The 23,442-nt window shown below is 47.1% G+C and overlaps 2 protein-coding genes and 1 long non-coding RNA gene across 3 annotated transcripts; 2 read left to right on the top strand and 1 right to left on the bottom strand.

The window, feature by feature from the left end:
* Positions 1 to 4,348: 4,348 nt before the first annotated feature.
* On the top strand, positions 4,349 to 5,809 carry LOC135379836 (uncharacterized). The gene has a single exon (XM_064612482.1). It carries the CDS (start codon positions 4,349 to 4,351, stop codon positions 5,807 to 5,809), a length of 1,461 nt encoding a protein of 486 aa, XP_064468552.1.
* A 6,634-nt stretch (positions 5,810 to 12,443) lies between these two features.
* Positions 12,444 to 13,106, bottom strand: LOC135367031 (uncharacterized). The gene is made up of 3 exons (XR_010414341.1): positions 13,029 to 13,106; positions 12,797 to 12,891; positions 12,444 to 12,673 (listed from the first exon to the last, which is right to left on the bottom strand). It is a non-coding gene; the product is annotated as an uncharacterized LOC135367031 (long non-coding RNA).
* An 8,099-nt stretch (positions 13,107 to 21,205) lies between these two features.
* On the top strand, positions 21,206 to 22,912 carry LOC135379820 (uncharacterized protein K02A2.6-like). Its single transcript, XM_064612481.1, has one exon. The coding sequence runs from the start codon at positions 21,206 to 21,208 to the stop codon at positions 22,910 to 22,912; it is 1,707 nt and encodes a 568-aa protein (XP_064468551.1).
* The last annotated feature ends 530 nt before the right edge of the window (positions 22,913 to 23,442 follow it).

The raw sequence follows: 23,442 nt of genomic DNA, 5'->3' as shown, positions 1-23,442 counted from the left end.
CTGGTTATGAGTCTGGAAGACCACTTGCGGCACGTGACCGGCATTGAGCAATGCACTGCGAATTTTGTGGAATCGAATCTAACCGACATACGCGGAAGGTGTCGCATCACGACCACACCCGCTTCGTCCAACCCGGTTCCTCAAATTTTGGCGTGATGCTGTGTGATACGTGTAACCTTACGTGTCGTAACACCAAAGGACTCGTCGTGTGCGTGCACAACCTGCAATACGACTTGAGCTCCCTTCTCCGCCACATGCACATTCTAAATATGGGCGAACCGTGGATCTTAGCTTCGAGCTCGGAAAAGATAAGAGGGTTCAACATTGGCGATCTCCATTTCCGTGATACCACGCAGTTTTTCAACCTCTCGTTGTCTAACCTGGTGGAAACCCTCCTCGGCAGCGGCGGCGAGAGCGCATTTCATTGTACCCGTCAAATGTTTGTTGACCGTTTCCGTCGGCTTCTCAGGAAGGGCATTTATACGTGCACCTTCGTCGACAGTTTTGAAGCACTTACAATTTGCCCGCAATACCGCCAAAGAAAGTTTTCAAAAGTGACCTGAATTACCAAGAGATCACGGACGAGGACTATCAGTATGCCCTCGACATTTTCGAATTGTTCGAATGTAAAAACCTCGGCGGTTACACGCGTCTCTACGTCACGCTGGACGCCTGTCACCTCTGCGACGTCGTACTGTATGTATTTCAGAAAGATTTCACTAGAGACGGGTGGGATAGATATCTTACGCACCGTGTCCGTCGCTAGTTACGCGTGGAGTAGTGCTCTGAAGTTCACCAAAGTCAAGCTCGAGATCATAAGCGACCAAGAGATGTACGAAACAATCGAGAAGGGAATCAGGGGAGGCATTTGTAACAGCTTCCACAGATACTGTCGGGCAAATCACGAGGGGTGTGATGATCACGATCCCCAGCAAGAAAAGACTTTTATCCAGTACCTCGACGTGAACAGTTTGTACCCGTACGCGATGACTTTCCATCTCCCGACATGGGGCTTTGAGTGGGTCGATCCTTCGAGGTAGCGAGAGATCGATTTTCTCAACATTCCTCACGATTCGCATGTGGGTTACGTCTTCGTGGTAGACTTGTCCTATCCCGAAGAACTGCACGCGCTCATCAGGGATTTTCCCCTGGTACCCGAACACAGGTGCATGGACGAGAACGAACTCTTTCCCTACCAGCGGCACTTGAAAGATGCGTTGACGCTGAGCGCTCCACCCACAAAGAACCTGTTGCTGACGTGCTACGACAAGGAATGCTACGTCGTTCATTATGCGTTGCTCGCACTGTTCGTGAGGTTGGGCACGAAAATAAAACGTGTTCAAAGCATCCTCTCCTTCCGTTAAGAGAACTTTCTGCGAACCTTCGTGGAGAGGAACGTCGCGTTGAGGAATGCCGCGTCCACGAAATTCGAGCGACTTCTGTACAAAACCATGTCGAACAGCACGTTCGGTAAGTCGATACAAAAATGTGAGACGTATGAAAAAGTATACCATTGCCTACGACAAAAAAACCGCACTCCGAAAAGCGAGTTCCATCAACAGTCAGCATTTCCACATTCTGTGTGATAAGTGCATCTTATACGAGATGAAACAGTGTCGCATCAAATGCCCGCACCCCATTTACGTGGGCTTTGCCATTCTAGAAATACCCAAAGTCTGAATGTACAGCTTCATCTACGAGTCGCTGTTTTCTCGCTTGACGTGTCCAGTGCAATTGATCTATAGCGATACGGACAGCATAATTTTTCCCTCACGTGTGAAAGCCTGGAAGAGCAGCTGATGAAGATTGAAAGTGAGTAAGACCTGTCTTCCTATCCGCCGGACCACCCGCTTTTCAACGACGAGCACGCGAACCAGATGGGGCACTTCAAAGACGAGAAGGGAGGTGGTGTTATTCAGGAAGTTGTAGCCATCCGAGCGAAAATGTACAGCATTCTCTTGGCTGGGTCACACAAACAGATCGCGAGAGCGAAAGGAGTTAAGAAAGACGTGGTGAGGAAACATTTATTGCACGAAGGGTACCGAGATTCTCTGTTCAAGAAAAGACAGTCTCTCAGAAGCAGTGCCCCATCCAGAGGATAAAGCGAACAATGTACACCATTTCGAGACTCAATAAGAGCTTGGTCCCCTACGACGACAAGCGCTATCTCGTGGATGCCGTACATTCCTTCCCTTACAGAAGCTGCGAATCCGTATTCGCAGGCTGTGATGGTGTTCTGACGAGTATCCCATAACGATAATACTCCCTCTTTGTGCAGCATATGTGCCGGAAGAGAGCCCGATAGCGTCGTCGTCAGGCATCGAGTGACCGTGGAACAAAGAGCTGCACACGCATATAATTGAGAATAAAAGTTCTAGTCGGAGACATGCTTCTCTCTCTCTTTCTCTCTCAGACAGGAGAAGCACGGGTCGTCGTGGCAGTGTACTAGCGGAACGGGTATGTGAAAACAATGACCATTCCGTCATCGTGCTGGTGTAGTGACCTGCGTAGTGACGACGCCACGATGAAGATTCCCCTTTTCTGGCACGTCTGATCATCTCGTAATGTTCTGTTCGTGAGATCAGACAGGTCAGGGGAGGGTGCAGGCGTCTATCGAGAAACTCCTTTGTATGTATGTATTCAATAAAGATGTTTCAGTGGAAAAACACACAGTCTCGTCAAAGTTATTCGGACTGTTTAATGCGTTGCATCTCGATAACCAAACGGTATTTCAATAAATCGGTGACAAAGTTCGCGATGTAGACTGCTTGCAAATGTTGCTGCTTCCGCAGTGCGTACTTAATATGAGCGATGGCACGAGCGAGAAGGTCTACGATGTCTGCAGCGATGTAGTTGAATTCTGCATTGGCCAAGCTCACAAATTCGCTCATCAGTCCCAGGAGTCCGTCCGGAACCGTTATACAGACGTTCTTGTAACGGGCGTAGATCCGACGCACCATCTCCTGCAGCGGACCCGGCAAGATCTCTCCTATATTGCCATTGCAAAGCCTACCATGTCTATCACGTAGCAAAAAGCAGTGATGATGAGCTCATTGCGGGGACTTTCGCTGTTGAAACATTCCTTCTCCACTTCTTTTCAAGAAGCGTAGGAGTGGGAACAATGTTGTAACAAGTGGTAGCAGAACTTCTTCACGTATTGATGACGCGAGCGCAGTGCGCGCTGCCTTTATACAAATAAACACGCGCAAAGAAACAAGAGCGAAACCGAAACGAAGAAGCCACCCATTGCCGCTAGGAGAGCACGCAGTGTGAGGAGCAGAGAGCCAAACGGAATCCAGCCGTGGGCGGGTGGCGCAGAGGGCGCTAGGAGCGCGCGTGCGCATGCGTAGCTGCCGCGGCGCCCCAGTCACTTGCTCGCTGGCTGCCGTGGAGAGCAGACGTTGCTCCGCAGTTCCCGCGCCCGCTCAGTTTCTGCCCGGCTGTCGGATGGAGCAGTCGTCGCGGAGGAAAAGGTAAGTGATTTGCCGATGTTTGCACATTGTTTTACCACGCTCCTTTTCTCGCATGTTTTCCGTGCACCGTACGCGCATGTTTAGACTTGTTTAGCGGTGACCAACGAGTGATTTGTCGATGTTTGCGCGTTGTTTGACCGCACTTGTGTGGAGCATTTTCTCGTAGGTTTGCCGTACGCGCATGTTTAGACTTCTTTAGCGGTGACCCGCAGCGTGCCAAGCCACGCATATCCACATGGTGGTGGTGCCATCTTGTCTGATGTCTTGCAACTAGCTTGCCACCTGCCTCTGCAAGCATCCTGCCCCAGTCACCCGCACCGGAGTGATTTTTTCAAGATGGTGTCGTTGATTTTCAAATAAATTATTTCTCTCTGTCTGCTCCCTAACTGTGTAGCGCATCGTCTTCATCCTCTGCATTCTCATCGGTATCGTCCGCTCGACAACCGCGAGAGCGCGGGAATTAAACATTCATTCTCATCCCGACCTTCCCTGGAATCAGTTGTCTCTTCTTTGTGGTCCTGACACCACAACTGGTGACCCGAACCGAACATTCCCTGCCTACCAATGCTTCCGACTCCCGGCGGCTCCCAGGGCACCGACGTCTCGGGCTCCACTATCGCTCGGGTTGGCGTCTGCCTTCCTCCGTTTTTCGCCGCTCACCCGGACCTATGGTTCCAGATAGCCGACAGCCAATTCGCCTTAGCCAGCGTCACTCAACAGACCACCAAATTTCATCATATCGTCAGCAACCTGCCACCAGAAATCGCGATCGAGGTCATGGATATTTTGACTGCTCCGCCCACACCCAACCCATACGGCGTTCTTCGTAAGGCTGTCACGGACCGAATAATGGCCTCGGAGGGCGAGCGTTTGCGATGACTGCTCTCGGCCGAAGAACTGGGCGATCGCAAGCCTATAGCCAACTGCTCCGCCACATGCAGAGCCTTCTAGGTACGTGGCTCCCAACCTTTGATCAATCACTCCTCAAGGAACTTTTCCTTAACCGGCTGCCTCCGCAGACTCGTATGGTGCTCGCGGCCCTGCCCGACTCTACCCTCGAGGCCTTCCTGCGTTCTCCCAAGAAGTCTCCCCATGCGGCCGGTTTTGCTTGGACGGCGAATGCCGTGGACGTTTTCCTGGCTGCCAAAGAGGCACTCGCCAACGCCGTCGTGCTCATCTACCCCCGGCATGATGCGCACACATCACTAGCGGTGGATGCGTCCGGCTCAGCCATCGGAGCTGTGCTCCAGCAGCACATCAACCAGCAGTGGCAACCCATTTCCTTCTTTTCCGTCACTCTCGCCGGCCCAACAACGCTACAGCGCCTTCGGCCGCGAACTCCTTGCTGCGTTCGCTGCCGTCAAGTACTTCCGCTAATTTCTGGAAGGCCGATCTTTTATCCTTTATACGGATCATCATCAACCGGCGTTCATCGGCCGTTCGTTCCATCGGGTCTCCGCCGCCAAACCTTGCACGCCCTTCATGACGTTTCCCATCCTGGTATTCGCGCAACCAGACGCCTGATCGGTGACCGCTACGTATGGCCGGGCATGGCCAAGGACATCCAAGTCTGGACCTCTCGCTGTATCACCTGCCAGCGAACGAAGATCGTCCGGCACACGCGCCCGCCGCCCGGCAAGTTCCTTCCACCTGACCGGAGATTCCAGATCATCCACATCGACCTTGTCGGTCCTCTACCTCACTCATCGGGTTTCCGCTACATCCTCACAATGGTGGATCGTTTCACCCGGTGGCCCGAAGCGGTGCCCATCATCGACATGCGTGCCGAAACCGTGGCCCGCGCTCTTCTCGACGCCTGGATCTGCCGATACGGGACCCCTGACCAAGTCGTCACCGACCGCGGTGCTCAATTCGAGTCTTCCCTCTTCCATGAGCTCTGCGGTCTTTTTGGCACGACGCGCACCCGCACTACTGCCTACCATCCTTGTGCCAATGATCTGGTAGAACGTTTTCACCGGCAGATGAAAAGCTGCTTCCGTGCCCTTCGCCATCCCGAAAAGTGGACGAGCGCTCTCCCACTCATTCTGCTGCACGTACGAGCATGCCTCAAACCGGACTTAGGTTGCTCCGCCGTCGAGCTCGTTTTCGGCACACACCTACGCCTTCCGGCCGACCTCGTCACCCAACAACCTCCCATCTCCTCTGAAAACCAGCCGCAAGCCACTCGGAGTACGTCTCGCTCCTCCGTGACGTCTTCAAGACCCTTAGGCCTGCTTCTCCACGGTTCCCTTCTGGCCGGAACTCTTACGTTCCAGCCGCTCTCGCCGAGGCCACACACGTTTTCCTCCGGGCTCCAACCCCTCGCAAGTCCCTAGACCCCCCCTACACAGGACCCTACCGTGTCATCTCCCGGTTCGACAAGACAATGGTACTTGACCTAGACGGTCGCCACGACACAGTTTCGGTCGACCGCGTCAAGCCGGCCTTCGTGGAGAACGAAGACTTTCCCCTTGCCCTCCAGACCGTTGACTTTTCGCCTGCCCCTAACCCCAAGCGCGTTTCCTGGGGACCAGCTCCATCGATGGCGGGGGGACACCTGTAGCGCATAGTCTTCATCCTCTGCATTCTCATCGGTATCGTCCGCTCGACAACCGCGAGAGCGTGGGAATTAAACATTCATTCTCATCCCGACCTTCCATGGAATCAGTTGTCTCTCCTTTGTGGTCCTGACACCACAACTGTTTAGTTATTTTTTCTACAACCCAAGTTTTACATAGAAAATCCACGGCAAGTATTGCATTGAGTTAATTTTGCACTATTTAAAAATTTAAAGTAATTGAAAAATAATTTAAAGTAATTTTAAAGTAAAAACTGCAATACTTGCCGTGAATTTTCTGTGTAGAAATTGGGTTGAATACTTACTATTCCCAAACAGCACTGAAACGCTTCAAAATTTTCTAGTGTCATATATGTTCAAAAAAGGAAGAGACACTAGTTCATGGTGACCCATCCGAGCCTCTGAAAACCTCCATCGAATATCTTGCAGAGATACCTGCCCGGATAAAATGTAAAGTTACTTAATGGATTGTGGCCTAGACGTACATATGATGTATGTGGTGTCCAATATATTCCCACACTTACTTTGAATATCCTTGGGAGATTAATGTTTTACTGGGTTGCTTTCTCAGGTTACCTACGAGGTATACTCATTCAAAGCTTCACAAACCTTTACCTGTGCTGGAGCTGTTCGTGCTGGAAACTACCGCATGCCTCCAAGACATCGAGACAACGTCAAGTTCCCAAAACTCCAACCTTCAGTTGCGTCTGGAACAGTTTGAAATTATCCGCTGCAATGGCGCAACCAGGGGCGCGAAGCTGTAGGAGAAATCTATTGTAGCGGAAAACTCACGTGGCCTCCGGAGCTGGACCAATGACTGAGGACTAGCCACCTTTTTTTTTTCTTTTTTGATAATGTCGCCAATGACTTAAAGGACGTGTCGCCCGTTTCTCTCTCACTGCTTTCTTCCTCCCTGCTCTGCTTCCCGTCTTCTTCTGTTGTTCAATTTTTCCTCCTTTCCCTGTCATTTGATTCGTGTTTGTCCGAATGCAGTGGGAGTTACAGGAAAACGACAGAGACCTAGCTGCTTTTGTCACATTAAGTATTTTAGTGTACGACATACGGTTATGCAAGCAAGACGTACACAGCTTGTCTGTGGTAACGAAAACAACATGACATTAATATTGCTTCGGAATTTGCTTGAAGAAGCCTGACGATGGCTGACTGCCTCTGGCAAGGACTGCTATCGGTGGGTGCAAGATGAAAATTAGTGTCATATATACAGCTATGCATCTGAAGGTTGCAATGTAAACAAAGAATAAAGGTGCTATTGAATGCAAATAATAAGAACGATCATGGTAGTGTTGTGAGAAGCTCGCAGCCATGGGGCGTGAGCACAAGAAAATATATTCTATTGCACCAGTTCACAATGATATATCTAGGCCGAATAGCCTGGCAAACTTTGGAGCTACGTACAGAACAGCTACTAAGTCAACGTCGGACGACACTTGTCCAGCGAAATCACCGAGAATCAGGGTTACAGTAGCATCATGCCTTTAGACAGTACTACGTGAGCGGGTATTTAATCATAACATGAAGATGATATTGTTTCACGAAACGAAATATAGTCTACCATTGTAACTGCAAAGCTACGCTGTCTGTCTCGGTCACAGCGTATTCCGGTCCCGACTTACAGTGACTGTTGAGCTACCTATTCACAATACACGAAGTGAATGCGGTGCTGTCAAGGCAACAAGCAATAACAAATAACCTTCCTGTCGACAGTCGTTGACCTGGTATCGGGCGCGAGGCGTTCTTTTACATTTCTCTTATAACCGTGTACAGTGAGCGGAAGCTCGCTTTCATGTAGCAAAATTACTGCCCATGAACCGGTTAAATCGGGATCAAAAAAGTAACGGTTCCAGTCCCTGTAAATGTTCCGACCGCTGACTCAATTTTTTGTCTGTGTGTGTGCGGGGGGGGGGGGGGGGTTCCTCCTGAGCCGAACCCGAAACGAAACGATAAACTTGAACTGGTTCAAGCTGATAATTTCGGTTCAGCGGAGCTAAACTCGAACCGAAATAAAACGCCTGAACCCGAACCGGACCGAAAAAAAAATACCGGTTCCGATCCTTGCTTCTACTACTTCTTTTCTATAGACCTATTTTCTGTTGCTTGTTTTCTATCGACCATTTCATATTGCCTGTTTCGTATTGCTTCTGTCCTAACGACCATTCTCATTGCTGCTTTCCTATACACCATTCCCATTTATTGTTTTCTATTGGCGATTTCTTGTTGCTTCTTTCCTCCATTCTCCCACCACCACCACCTCCATTCTCTTCTCCACCATTTCCTCTTGCTTGTTTTATATCGACCTATTTGCTACTCCTTGTTTTCTATCATTGTATATGATATTGCTTGTTTTTTTCTGCCGGGGCTCGAATCGTTTCTACGAGAACAAGAAGCAGAGCGGAAATGTTGCGCCCTTGCCCTTACAAAAGTAAGTTTAGCCAGTTTATTGACATCATTTGGACGTCCTGTTTCATGAATAGACTTCCTTTGGACTACTCAATAAACAGCCTGTATATTTCAAGTCTATAGACATCTTTTGGAGTATCGTGTATCCTTTCTTTGGCCTGTCAAAGGAGATTGGCAGCAACAGTCTATAGGTAACCTGCTGTAGAAACGAAACAAATATCTGCCATTGCCTGTCTATTGACTTTCTATAGACTGACGATAGAGTGGTCAGTGGTCAACATTCCCCGTCAACCATCATATGGCCCCTATTCGGATTCATGAGCCGTGATCAGTTGAGTCCGAACCTGAAATTTTGTTGAGGTCGAAAGTGATGTTTTTTTTAGTGCCACCTGCAATAGCTTAACCGGTGCAAGGACGTACCACCCTTCATCGGTTCCAAGCAGAAAAGAGATATAATATATTACTTGACTTCCGGGCTTCCGCAAATTCGAGTGCCCTGCTTGCCTTTGACGTGTCAGAATGAAGGGTGAGGTGTTCCAGCTTAATTCAGTTATGCATACATCTAACCCCGAGTTGAGGAATTGCTTGGAGTAGTAACTCAACACCAAGATAACGCTTGTGTTTGTAACTGCTTTCGGTCTGAGACATTCAGTAGGTCCATTGAAAGTCAAACTTGTGCAGTGCGTAGTTTCCATGCAGGTTCACATTGATGCAGGTAGCATTCTCACTGCATAAGTTTCACTTTCAATGGACCTGCTGAATGTCTCAAACCGGAGGCAGTTACAAACACAGGCGTTATCTTGGTGGTGATTTAAAGGTCAGCTAAGCCGATATCCCAAATAGTCGAAACGGTTGTGATATTCTGAAAGCCCACATCCAGCTCTCCCCAAAATACACCTTCATTCTCTCAGTTCGGTACAGTACCATGTGAAAAAAAATAGGTAATTCATTCCGAAACACACATGGGCGCAGCCATTTTTATGACGTAGATGCACCCGAACGGGCATTGTGACGTGTACGCGCCTTCGTACTTGTCAGTGGATTTCAGCTTTCAGCTACGGCTTCTCGCGGCTTCACGTATCTGTGCTTGAAGATGGCGGACAGCCGGGTTCCACCGTTCCGCGATAAGTAAACAGTGCAGCAGCTGCGAACTCATTCGCGAACCAACCTCTATGCGATGTTGTGACTGGAATTCGTCGTTTATGTTTTGTGAGCACGTACAATTTGTATCAAGTCGCGTCTGCGTTAGCCCCTTTACAACACTTGCCCATTGTAGAGGCTGACGTTTCGACAGCCGTGTCAGCAAGAAAATGCCGAGAGCGTTTTATTACTGCAGGAAAATTGTGCTATGTATTTGAGAAACCGCGTACTGCTATGGGACAAGTTTTACGTACGATTTATCAATGTGCAACAGCGTCGACGATGGTATGTAACGACGAAAGACGTAAAACGAAATACAAATCACATTTTAAACTTTTTGTGGGATTCTGTGCATTTTCCAGAAGCTTTCTTTGAATCACACACTCCCATGTCACGCGGCGTTGTGTGGTACGCTACAAACTACTGCATTGTATGTCTAACATCTGGATATTGTTTGTAATGAACACTGTAGCACAAAAACATGCACACGAAAGCTCCAGTAGCCATGTGGTTGCACACTATGCAGACGCAAAAGAAGTACCAGAGCACATATTGCCACTTAGAAATGTGGTGTCTGAAGAGTTAGGGCATAGCATAGATCCTAGAAATCTGGTGCACCTTATCCTTCTGTAGAGTGCTCTTTCAATTCACAACTCAGCCCATGGGGTGTAAAAGTGTTAAAGGCAATTATGTGACTTGTCGTCCTGGGTGACATCACTGGCCAGCCTCGGGATTAATTCCGTGCTCAGGAATTATTGTACAAATCACTTTGTATGTAGGACGTGATAAGCAATATGTAAGTTGCAACCTTGTCTGCAGCATTCTGATTGCCTCTTACCTTTACAGTTCGAGACACATTACGAAACCATTTGCAAAGGGCACTCTTACAGGGGCCGTGTAACTTGAGTTTTTAGTTTATAAAATTTATAAAAATTTAAGTATACAATATGTAATATGAAATTTATATAAAATCAAAATAACATTTATAAAAACAATTTATAAAAATAAATAAAAAGGCTTCATGGAAGCAATCCGTTAGCATACCCATTGCACATGAAGCACAATTATATATGCTTGGACGTCATCTAATTAACCTTCTGAACCATATGTGTGGCTGCATACGAATTTTTTTATGCGCATCCTCTACCTTCCTATTCCTACATGTGCACACGAATAACAGTGCATATATGTGAAGTGGCAAAAAGCAACGCTAGACTCTACCATCATTGTGCCCCTTTAACTTTTCCACATTTACGTCTGGTGAACAGGGAATATCTCACTAGAAAAGAATACATTTGTGCATTGTTTGGTAAGCAAATAAATATATTTATTTACATTTTCCATAAATCAACAAATTACATACGAAAACTCGCCCCCCCCCCCCGCTGATCCTGTGTCGACAACACACACGTACTTGTGCACACTGCAAACTGAGGATTAAAAAAGGGAACGAAAATAGTTGATTTAGACGTTCACAGTACGATTACATGTATAGGCTGTCATGACCAATGAAGTGGTGTCACGAGATTGGAAGTATTTTGAAAAGCTCATACTTTGAAAACCATTCAAGAGTGCTTCTTAGATAGATGCCATGAACTGCAAGAACTCTCGCGATGGTCACACTGGTCCCCCCGCCCCATATATTATGTTCTCGGATTTGCACGATTTGTGTGGGTCGGTCGGTGGCAGGTAGGGGGGGGGGGGCTCGAGCCCCCCCTAGCCCTCCCGTGGCTACGCCACTGAACATCTCTGACTGGTAGCAGGACGGTCCACGTTCAATTCCTGGTGCTAGCACTGACTGACTTTTTCATGAATTATTTGTTGGAAGTTTCGATGTGCTTGAGAACCATTCGTCAACCATTGTATCCTCATGAGGTGATGAGGGTTTGTCATCCCAAAGAGACTCCCTTTCTGGCATGTGTCCTTATGGATGCACATCACTGCAGAAAAAAAGAAAGAAAGAAAGAAAGGAAAATCATTTAATGGACAAGAAATGAATAGTCGCATTTACTGTATAATGATTGTGCACAACAGAAAGAATACTTTTGCACAGAAGGCTGTACTTCTTGATGTCTCACATCAAGTTACAAAATTCCAGAATATATGACATGTTGTAAGGTAGAGAATAAGTAGAGTTATTGAGTTGTCGAGTTGAGCTGGGGGGGGGGGGAGTTGTACCCCGTTTTTATTTTATTATATATGATTATATAATTATCTTTATGTCTATACCACCCCTCGCTCTCTACATTACAACATGTTTTATATATTCTGGGATTTTGTAACTTCATGTTAGACATTAACAAGAGCAGTCTTGTGCACGAAAGTCTCGTCTCATTAAAATTTAGATGCTCTCAACAGTCTTCTTTCTGTTGTAAATCTCTATCGCAGCATACCTGCACATTGCTGTTCTACGTACTGTGACTTTGCAGTAAGAGTATGGACTTTGGGTAAAAAGACTACCCAGCACTGCTCAGATATTTTGGCCTATCGAACAGTATGTATGTATGCAGTATGCACACAGTATTTGTGCACCGGACCCACTAAAAATGTAGTGAATGTGGCATTGCCCACGGTAATGCACCAAGTTGAACACAATTATTGTAGAATCCAGGTATTTTAGCTTACATGTCAAGCCAGTACCACACGAGTATCCAGTGTGAAGTTGTGACAAATAAATAGTTTCAATTTTTCTTAGCTCTCAGAAAACAGACAGTGAATTAATAAGAGTAGACAATGTTAACATGAATTCTGGGCTATCCTTCAGTTAAAGATTCACAGATAGTAAAGGCACCTTCCTCAATGGACGTTGACGACACTGAAAATTCTAAAACGTTATCAGAGGCGACATCAGCTTCGGTGTGTCAAAGGATTGTATGTCCAACAGTAATCCAGCTAACAGTAACAAAAATGTGCAAAAGACAAATTAACTGAACTAATGTAACGTACCTTCTATATCAGACAGTGAAGCTTGTAACACCCCATCCACAGGAACCAGTGTCCAGACACAAAAGTGCTTGAACTGGGAGATAGCAGCTAATCGGAATGGCGACCTTTGTTTTCCACCCTGAAAGCACAGGTTGTAACTTTGAGGGCAGATTTAAAAGTGGTGTCAAGATGTCTGCATGCGAGTGCACATGAAAAGTTTAACATAGATGAATACTCAAATTATAACATCACATTGTCATACCTGTTGGTGGAGGTGGACTGCAACTAACGTGTCAGCAATTTCTTCATGACCAGATGCAAGCCAGATCATGCTTCATTTCCGCCTTCAGCGTGCACCTGTGATAATTCAGAAGTTAGATTATCAATAGTACTATTGTGTTGTTAATCGTGGTTATATCAGAGTAAGCGCAGTAGGACAGCTGCACAATCGATTCATTAAGCTTGCTATTTTTTATATCTGAACCTCGACTTACCTTTTTTTGCTCTCGTTTTTTGCCTTGATCCTCCGTGGCACGTTCAAAATGTTATGCGTCGGGCACCTCAGATTTTCATCAGACGATTTCGCGCCGAGATTCCAAATTGCCTCTGGAGTCGCGCGTAACCTATGATAACATTCGTGGACGAAATCCTTGCAGTGGAAATTAGCAGGCACCACTGTCAGCCAAGAGCTTCGCACTGCTTGGTCTTTTGGCAGCTTATAATAGGTAACACTTGAATGCTCCGATGAATTGTTCTAACAGGGTAGCACTGTCGCATCTTCGACAACTTCGCCGTGGCATATTCACGAATCATATCGCTCCAGCCCATAAAAGGAAAGGTCAGAACAAGGAAGTGCACTTTCCAAACGACTCTGTGCAAAAAAAAAAAAACAAAAAAAACATTCACATGCTTTCTTTCCGGCTTAGCAACAACATAACAGCTGTTCGCTTATGTACGATGCACACAGGAGGTAACGAAAGAAGCCAAGCAGCCAAGCCAAGAGTCCATGCCAAGCCAAAGACAGATAAACCGAGAGCAGCGACGTCGGTGCGCCCGCGGGCAGGGTTTGCCGACGGTCTGACGGCCGGGATTGGGAACTAAAAAAACTGTTTTCTAAAAACCTACGAACAGTTGGAGCACGATATTTCGCACACATATTCAGTGTTCGGTAATGAACACACAGCGCGAGTATCGCTCTGTTCTGCGGCACTTCAAAATCGGCATATCTGACCTTTAATACTCCAAGATATTCCTTACTTCGGTCTTGGATGGATGCGTAATCGAATTAAGCAGGGATACCTCACCCTTTATTCTAACCCAGAGGCAAGCACGACACTCGAATTTGCGGAAGCTCGCAAGTCAAGCAATATATGGTACCTGTTTTCTCTTAGGAAGGAGATGCCAGTGCTACATGCTTAGAGGTGGACGTCCTGAAATTGCGAATGCAACATAATGATTATCAATAATCATTATGTACCATTGACGGCCCTGTATTGCCTGTCAGTATAGGTTAAAAACGTCAATACATATTCGCACAACAGGAACTCAACATAATTACGGATTCATATTCAACATACTACAGTTCATGAATCCGAATTGGGCGAATATAATGATAATAGAAAGGTGTTATGTATTGGGTTATTTATGTGTCGGGTTCTTTGTTATCGCATGGGTTATGTAATCGCGATCCGAAGACGACGACGATGGGCGCGCGACAAAGAGAATAGTGCGCTGGCCATGCCGGTACTGTCTGTACGCAGGGGACTACTAATAAAAGGTAACCCAGGTACATCGGTGTTCGCTTATGCTTATAAGCCATCAGAAACTCACGGAAACTCGGATCTAACACTGGCGACGGAAGCAGGATGGCAGCGACTGAGGCATATTCAGAACAGTTTCAAGGTACCGACGGGGCCACATGGGCGGAACACTTGACGTTCTTTTTCGAAGCGCAAGGAATCACAGACCCTATTAAAAAAAGGGCCCAACTGCTTACAAGATGCGGACCCCAGACGTTTGCGACGATTCGAGCTTTGCTCGCTCCTCGGAGCGTGCATGACGCCACGTACCAGGATATTGTGGAACTGCTCCGGAAGCACTACGACCCGTAACCCTCCGAGGTTTTCAGCAGATGCAAATTCCAAAGGAGAGATCAACAAGCTGGGGAATCCATTAATACCTACGTAACAGCACTGCGTAAACTTGCAGCTGACTGTAACTTCGGTGCTGCGTCCACTCCGACAGGAACAGCGGTGGAAACAGCGGCGTCATCAACAGGTGTTGGCACCGCTACGTCACCGGCGACTTCGTCCACGATGCTTCCGCTTGATATTATGCTCAGAGATAGATTTGTCTGAGGCATAAAGGATAGCAATCTGCAACAACGACTATTTGCGGAAAGGGACCTAACGTTCAGCAAAGCACTGGATTTTGCGTTGCGCGCAGAAAGTGCAGCGGCTGAGCAACCCCGTATGAAAATGCATTTTGTCTTTCTGCAGACTTCTTGTGGACTTCTTGTTTCCTGTCTTGACAGTGTGTTGACTTCGACTTCTTGTTGATCAAGTCAACAGGAATTGCTGTTGACATCATGTTGACAATCTTTTGAATACCTTATGTGTACCTTGTGTGGACAATGTACATAGGTGTCGTTGTTGATGCTTTGTGAACTTTCTGTGCACCTGTGTAATGAGTATTTATTTCGACCGTTTTATTTTATAGATGGATTTTGTATTATTAATTACTGCATTATCAGCCAGTAATGTCCCAGAGGACGACCTCTGGGGGTACCGAGCATTTCCTAAGGGAGGGGGGGGGGTGGCGGTATATATGTATATAGGCATATTTGTGAATCCATTCATTGGGAGACAGGCTGTATGGGTAAAATTAGCGATTTCAGGGTGAGTTAAAAAAAAACATGTTGGGTATACACCCCTCCCGGGAGGTAGACAGATCAGTGTTACCGTCTTTCCACTAAACAAAGCGGTATTTGAATCTGAACTTATGATCAAATGTAGCTTAAATGACACTTTGCCACCTTTTAGCTGCACACTAAAGCTCTAAATACATTTTCGTTGGCTTTGGGGAGGCGCTTCCTCGTATTATTTATATTTCAGTTTATTATGCAATATATTTCATACTTATACGACCACATGAGGATCATGCGCATGCGACAAGTTTGTTCCACATTTTGACTCTGCGCCTCCGTGCTTCGCCCTCGCCTTGTTACGGAGGAGTCATCGCCATTAGCATCATCGGAATGTCTTATAACGGTTGCAACATGTTTGAACGGTCTCCGCGCTCGCTCGTCCATTTGTGAACAAAAGAGGCCGTGATTTTGCGTCGTATGGGGTAAGCTGTGTGATCGAAGTGTGTGATTAAGCTGCACTTGTATTCACACCATGACTGTTGGCTTTTGTTGTTTGTTTGGAGGAGCGGCTGCAGTCTTGCGTACCGTCAGGTAAGTGTACAACATCAGTTCGTGGCCGGTGTGTTGCTTCTGTTAATTCCATTCTCGTTGTTGCAGTGCATGAAAGAACGAAGGAGGATATGAATTTGCGTCGTAATGGGTAAGCTGTGTGATCGAAGTGTGTGATTAAGCCTCACATGTATTCACAACATGACTGTTGTGCTCTACGTTTTTGTTTGTTTCGAGCAGCGCCTGGCCATGAAAGAAAAAGGATATGATTTTGCGTCGTAATGGGTAAGCTGTGTGATCGGAGTGTGTGATTAAGCTTCGCATGTATTCACACCATGACTATTGTGCTGTAGGTTTTTGTTGTTTGTTCGGAGCAGCGGCAGCAGTGTTGCGTCCCGTCAGGTAAGTGTACAAGTATCAGTTCGTGGCCGGTGTTGCTTCTGCTAATTTCATTCTCGTTGTTGCAGACCATGAGAGAGCAAATGAGGATATGAATTTGCGTCATAATGGGTAAGCTGTGTGATCGAAGTGTGTGATTAAGCTTCACATGTATTCACACCATGACTGTTGTGCGTTTTCTTGTTTGTTTCGAGCAGCGGCTGCAGTCTTGCGTCCCGTCAGGTAAGTGTACACTTCGTGGTTGGTGTTGATTCTGCTAATTTCATTTTCCTTCATGCAGGCTCTACTTTGTTGAACACTAAGCTCGGTGAACCAACTTTGTTGTTGCTATTACCGTATTACTCAGTTTTACTCACTTGTGTTTGAACGTTACTAATTTGCGATTGCGCGCTCTATTTCAGACACATATCTCTCCAGCGCTTCAGAGACGTCGCTGGCGCCGAAATTCCAGCTGTTTCACCGTGGGTCGCCAGAAGAACAGCAGATCATTGACTGTCAATTGTGCGACGCGACACTATGTGGCACGAAGGATGTGTACGTATGAAATACGTAACTACTGTGTGCGCGGGGTGTTTTGTATGATTGTGTCGACACTGGATACCACTTTCAAGGTATGCATTTTCGGAATAAAGTAGATACATATATAATTTTGCAGTACTCCATTTCGTGTATCTTATGCGTGTTGCGAGTAAGTGAACATATGCACTCTTAAAAATGAACTTCACCGCATAGCATGCTCCTAGCCGACCATCACCTCGAATGAAATCGCTATGTGACCTGATTTGTTCAAAACGGTAAGCGCACGGCTTTTTTGTGATACTTACGCTGTTCATAATTGTCACAAAAATGGCGTACACCTCCCGTTTTCAGGCAGATAACGATATTCGAGATGATGGTTGGCCAGGAGTGTGCTATGCGGAGAAGTTCATTTCTAAGAGAGTGGAGTCACAGGAAGTCTACAAAAAGTCTTCACATCATACGCGGGATGGTGTTACCAGAATTATGTTGACAGTACACAGAAAGACAACAAAAAATTCCACAGCTATTCTGTAGCCAAATGTCTACAGAAAGTTGAGGGCCATAAGTCAACAAGAAGTAAACACATGATGTAAACATGAAAGCAACACAAACTCTGAAGAATGTTTGTTTTCCATGTTGACCTTGGTCTGTAGAAAGTAAACAGAAACTAAACACCCATTTTCATAAGGGACATGGCGTGAAAGCATCTCAGGAAGAAGTACACAAGGTAAAGCTCCAACAGAAAGACGGCAATAGGACAAGGAAAAACCAACGCAAAGTTAGTTGCTACCGTTGTGAAGGGGCACACTTTGCAAGAGACTGCAAGTACAAGAATGCCCGATGTAGATTCTGCAAGAAGGTGGGCCACATTGAAGCTGCGTGTCGTAAGAAAAAAGCAGCTGGGTCATTCCATGCCAAACGTCCCAGGCATTCCGCTCGACCATGTCGGATTTCTTTAACAAAAATTGTAGTTTATTATTACCTCGCAATAAATGCCCTGCCAGCTTATTTTTCACGAAAAAAATTTTTTCGCCCTGTAGCTGCCTCCCGAAATTTCCGACTGGGCGAGTTACTGCTTCTTTTTAAAAAATTAAGGAAAAATAACTTTTTTTGCCAATCTCAACCAAATTTCTTCTGCGTGATCACAATGAATGGGGCTTTCACACCACGAATCGTCTGAGCTCGCTCGACTGACTTATTCGGAAGTATTTACCCGGAAGTATTTAACGAGATAAAAAATGTTCGAAACTCGGCGGACGTAAAACGCGCGAGGAAAAAATTGTCAAAATCGCGAAAAACTGCTAAATAGCCTACTTTCATCCTCTTATTTCACACTGAGGTGCTCGTAATAAAAATACTACACAAAGTGCAATTGATAGGAAACCCCTTCAACATTTATTTTTCGAAGTTTTATCAAAACAATTTTCGTTTTAGGCGCGAAAATTTTTTTTAAAGTCTACCACCTCCGCGCCATGTAGGGGTTGCTCCGCAAGCTTACTTCACCGCAGCACGCGCCGCCGCGTTCCTCGCGGAAGACACACGGACGCCGTTCAGCTCCCACCTGCAGCATTATTGGCGATGCACGGATACGAGGTTCAGGTCACCCATTTGGAAGATGACGTCCTTTCGGGGGCAGGGGCATTCTGATTATTGGTTTCTAAGACAAGGTTGTTTCGTGGACTGCGGAATAACCGTAATCTTGTTCGGCGGCTACAACCGCGGCAATTTGTAGCGCCGGTGCAATAAAGTTTCCGCTTATTTCACACTGAGGTACTCGTAATAAAAATATTACACAAACTGCAATTGATAGGACGGCCCTTCACCATTTATTTGACAAAGTTTCATCAAAACACTTTTTGTTTTCGCTGCGAAGAAAAAGGTTAAACTTTACCATCCCCGCACTTGTTCAGGAATCTCACTTCATTGCACAAAGCGTCACCGCTTCCCCCTTCGATCCGTGCTCTTAATTCGTTAAGTTCATCTACTTTGACACGTCGAATGCTTGAGTCACCGAATATGATGTCAGGCCAGCAGAAACGGTCGACAACGACAGCGGCTTGAAGTGGTGAAATTTGCGTGTTCCTTTTACGGAGACAGCAGTTTCGAGTCGTTCCGACAGTTCCAGCTTCCTGCTTTGCACCATGCTGTCGGGTACCCAGAGAACGACGATGCCTTTAACATTGTTGTTCGCCCACGTGTATAGCTGATACGGTGTAAGTATTTGGCCTTGGTAAGGTCTTTGAAGACTTGCCCTTGAAGACTTGCACTACCCTGGACCCCACGCAAACCGGGCTATCGGATGCTGCACTTTCCTGCTGAAAGAAACTTTATTACTAAAGCCTTTCTTTTCGACGGGAAAGTGCAGCACGCAAATAACCCGGTTCGAATGTAGTGCAGGGAGGGCAAGCGACAAGAATGGACCTAGTAAGGGTAACGATGTAAAGCGTACGTAAGAAGTGGCAGTGTTATTGATACTCACGTTTGTCGCATTGAGCAGAAGTCGTGGCTTCGCCTGCTTGCACGGTCAGGTGTATCTCTTCCATGAATGAAAAAAGCTCGGAGAGTTGTGGTGCCGTACAGAACAGTCGTTTCTCTCGAACTGACAAGAGATACCTTGGACACATTCATAGCGTGGCTTCCACGATTGTTTTGCTCCGTAGTAGCCAAAGGGCTAAAACACCAGGCGTCCCCCAAAACTTTATTGCACCAGTGCCGCATAGTGCCGCGGCTGTACCCACCTAACAAGACACAACCTTGTCATGGAAACTAATAAGCAGAATGCGCCCCCCCCCCCCGGAAGGACGTTATCTTCCGAATGGGTGGCCTGAACCTCGCATCCGTACATCGCCAATAACGTTGCAGGTGGGAGCCGAACGGCGTCCGTGTGTCTTCCGCGAGGAACGCGGCGGCGCGTGCTGCGGTGAAGTAAGCTTGCGGAGCAACCCCTATATGGCGCGGAGGTGGTAGACTTTAAAAAAATTTTTCGCGCCTAAAACGAAAATTGTTTTGATAAAACTTCGAAAAATAAATGTTGAAGGGGTTTCCTATCAATTGCACTTTGTGTAGTATTTTTATTACGAGCACCTCAGTGTGAAATAAGAGGATGAAAGTAGGCTATTTAGCAGTTTTTCGCGATTTTGACAATTTTTTCCTCGCGCGTTTTACGTCCGCCGAGTTTCAAACATTTTTTATCTCGTTAAATACTTCCGGGAGAAGAGGGCTGAGCAGTAGAAACGACTGTGAACATTTTGTAAATATCAAATAAAAAATCTTGAATTTTTTTAAATTTGACAGTTTTCAGTGGGCGTAAACCGGCGAATAAGTCAGTCGAGCGAGCTCAGACGATTCGTGGTGTGAAAGCCCCATTCATTGTGATCACGCAGAAGAAATTTGGTTGAGATTGGCAAAAAAAGTTATTTTTCCTTAATTTTTTAAAAAGAAGCAGTAATTCGCCCGGTCGGAAATTTCGGGAGGCAGCTAGAGGGCGAAAAAATTTTTTTCGTGAAAAATAAGCTGGGGGGCATTTATTGCAAGGTAATAATAAACTACAATTTTTATTAAAGAAATCCGACATGGTCGAGCACAATGCCTGGGACGTTTGGCATGGAATGACCCAGCTGGCAAAAGCGACACCAACCTGTTGACAGAAGACGAGGATGGAGCAACATCACTGGATGATCTGTACCATGTCGCGCAGAAGGTATCGAACTCCAAGTTCTTAACAACGTTACTCGTTAACGACAAGCCAGTACAGTTCGAAGTGGACTCTGGCGGGGCTTGCTCACTCATTGCCGAGGAAATGTACAAAAACACGTGGCCAGAGAAGCCGCCCCCACTAGCTCCGGGAACAGTACAGCTCAAAACATGGTCGGGTGAAGGGCTCGACATCTTGGGATCCACAACTGTCGTGGTCCAGTCCAGGAGGAAGAAGTGCATGTTGCCGCTATTAGTAATAAGGGGATCAGGAGCAAGTCTGCTTGGCAGAAATTGGTTTCGACCACTACAGATCGAAGTAAGCGGAATCAACTATGTCAACGGCGACTGCCTAGAACGAATACTCGAGGAACACAAAGAGGTCTTTGGAAAGGACATCCAAGGCCACAGAGGCGATCGGGTAGACATCCACCTTCAGGATAGAGCAACGCCGAAATTCTGCAGGGCAAGGCCTGTGCCATTCGCCCTACGGGAAGCCGTATGCGCAGAACTACAATGCCTAGAACAGCAGGGGATCATCGAGCCGGTGCAGCATTCCGAGTGGGCAACTCCGGTGGTGTGCGTTTGGAAGAAGGACAACACCATACGACTATGTGGGGAGGCACGCTCTTTTCCACGTTGGACATGACACAGGCCTATCAACAGTTGAGAGTGACAGAGACAACCGCACAGCAGTTGACCATCAATACCGTGAAAGGCCTGTACAAAGTCAAGCGGTTACCATTTGGAATAGCAGCAGCTCCTGCTATATTTCAGAGGTTTGTCGAGAAGCTTCTAGCTGGCATTGACGGCATCGCAGTCTACCTAGACGACATCATTATCAGTGGAGCAGACCAACAACAGCACAATCGACGGCTGGAAAGAGTACTGGCAAGACTGGAACAGTCCGGACTGAGACTTAAGAAAACAAAGTGCAAATTTGCACGTACCGAAGTGGAATTCCTAGGACATAACATCACAGGTTCGGGCGTGCGGCCGACAGATACAAAAATACGGGCACTACTGAAAGCTCCTGAGCCAACGTCGAAAGAGACCTTACAGTCATTCCTCGGGATGTTAGCCTTTTATGATCGTTTTTTGAAAGACAGAGCAACTACGGCAGCACCACTCTATAAACTGCTTGCGAAAAACGCAACGTGGAAGTGGACCAGGGAACACAAGACTGCATTTGAGGCGCTCAAGGAACAGATTTGCCATGCTCCTGTGCTGGCCCACTACGACCCACACAGACCACTGATACTATCATGCGACGCCTCGCCGTACGGTGTGGGTGCGGTACTGGCGCAAGAAGACAATGAAGGCACCGAAAGACCTGTCGCTTTCGCATCCAGGACCTTGGGACCAGCAGAGAGAAATTACTCTCAACTAGACAAAGAAGGCCTGGCAATCGTGTATGCGGTTGTACATTTCCACATGTACTTTGCGGGTCGACACGTGCAAATATACACTGACCACAAGCCGTTACTCGGGATCCTCGGAACTACGAAACCTGTGCCACAGTTGACGTCGCCCCGAATGCTGAGATGGTGCGTTAAGCTTGCTGCCTATAGCTACGATCTAAGCTATCGTCCGGGAAAGCTGAACTCGAATGCCGACGTTTTGAGCAGGCTGCCGTTGCCGTCTACAGATGATGAGCCGTGCCACCCAGCGGATGTGCTAATGTTCGAAGCATTAAGCCGTGCTCCCCTAACTGCGGAAGAAATCTCGTCAGCAACGCAGAGCGATCCAGTTCTTTCCGAAGTGTACACCGCTGTTAAAGCAGGGACGTTGTACAAGTTACGAGACGCACAGTTTCGCCAGTTTCGGGCAAGAGCCACGGAATTTTCCTTCCACAGAGGCTGTATTCTGCGTGGATCAAGAGTGGTCATTCCACAAAGCAAAAAGAAGCAGGCGCTAGAGTTGGTGCACGCTGGTCACCGTGGCATCGTGGCTATGAAAGCCTGTGCTCGGAGTTACATGTGGTGGTGTGGTATCGACAACGACATAGAGGAGATGGCCAAGACGTGCATCAGTTGCGGGAAGAATCAGAAGTCTCCCGCGAAGGTGGTACAGCCAGAGTGGACTCGACCCAGCAGCCCATGGCACACCATTCATCTAGACTTTGCTGGACCTATTCGAGGTATCACATTCCTAGTAGTAGTGGATGCCTATAGCAAGTGGATGGAGGTCCGGCAAGTGGAAAGTCCAAACTCAGCTACTCTGATACGAGTGCTCCGCGGTCTCTTTGCGACATTTGGAACTGCGCAAAAAGCAGTGTCGGATAATGGAACTGCTTTTGTGTCCGAGGAGATGTACCAATGGGCAAGCCGAAAGAATGGTCGGTTATTTTAAACGGGCACTGTCGAAAGAAACATCGGGAACGCTGGCTACGCAAGTTTCAAGGATATTGTTTAAGCAACACACAACGTGTCACGCGACAACGGGGAAGACCCCCGCAAGACTGATGTTCGGGCGAGAATTACCCTCGGCTCTGGATGGTCTCCTACCGAAACGTCACACCAGCCAGCTCGATAAGCTACCAGAATCAAGGACTCTCCATGAAGGTGACGTGGTGCTCATCAGAAACTTCAGGAGCAAGCCAACATGGGTGCAAGGAGACGTGACCAGAAGAGTGGGTCGCCGTTCGTGGATGGTGCGCACAGAGGACGGCGAGTGCCGACGTCATATCGATCGCATTAGGCTACTCCGACGTAAGGCACAACTGTTGGACACTGGCACTTCGCCTCTTCTGGCTTGGGACATAGGCGATACTGAGGATCAAGTTACCAGGAACGAGGAAACGTCGTCCGTTCCACCTCCTTTGGAAGGACGGCCTAAGAGAGTCAGAAGGAAACCAGATCGATATGGAGACTATGTTTCGG

The sequence above is a fragment of the Ornithodoros turicata genome, chromosome 1 (assembly GCF_037126465.1).
Source record: "Ornithodoros turicata isolate Travis chromosome 1, ASM3712646v1, whole genome shotgun sequence".
In the NCBI taxonomy this organism is placed as follows: domain Eukaryota; kingdom Metazoa; phylum Arthropoda; class Arachnida; order Ixodida; family Argasidae; genus Ornithodoros; species Ornithodoros turicata.
The sequence above is the reverse complement of the archived record's forward strand: the minus strand, read 5'-3'. Positions and strand labels throughout refer to the sequence as shown.

Bases quoted from the DNA above. Each gene is read 5' to 3' on its own strand.
- LOC135379836 (XM_064612482.1), top strand. From the start codon at position 4,349: ATGACTGCTCTCGGCCGAAGAACTGGGCGATCGCAAGCCTATAGCCAA.
- LOC135379820 (XM_064612481.1), top strand. From the start codon at position 21,206: ATGACACAGGCCTATCAACAGTTGAGAGTGACAGAGACAACCGCACAG.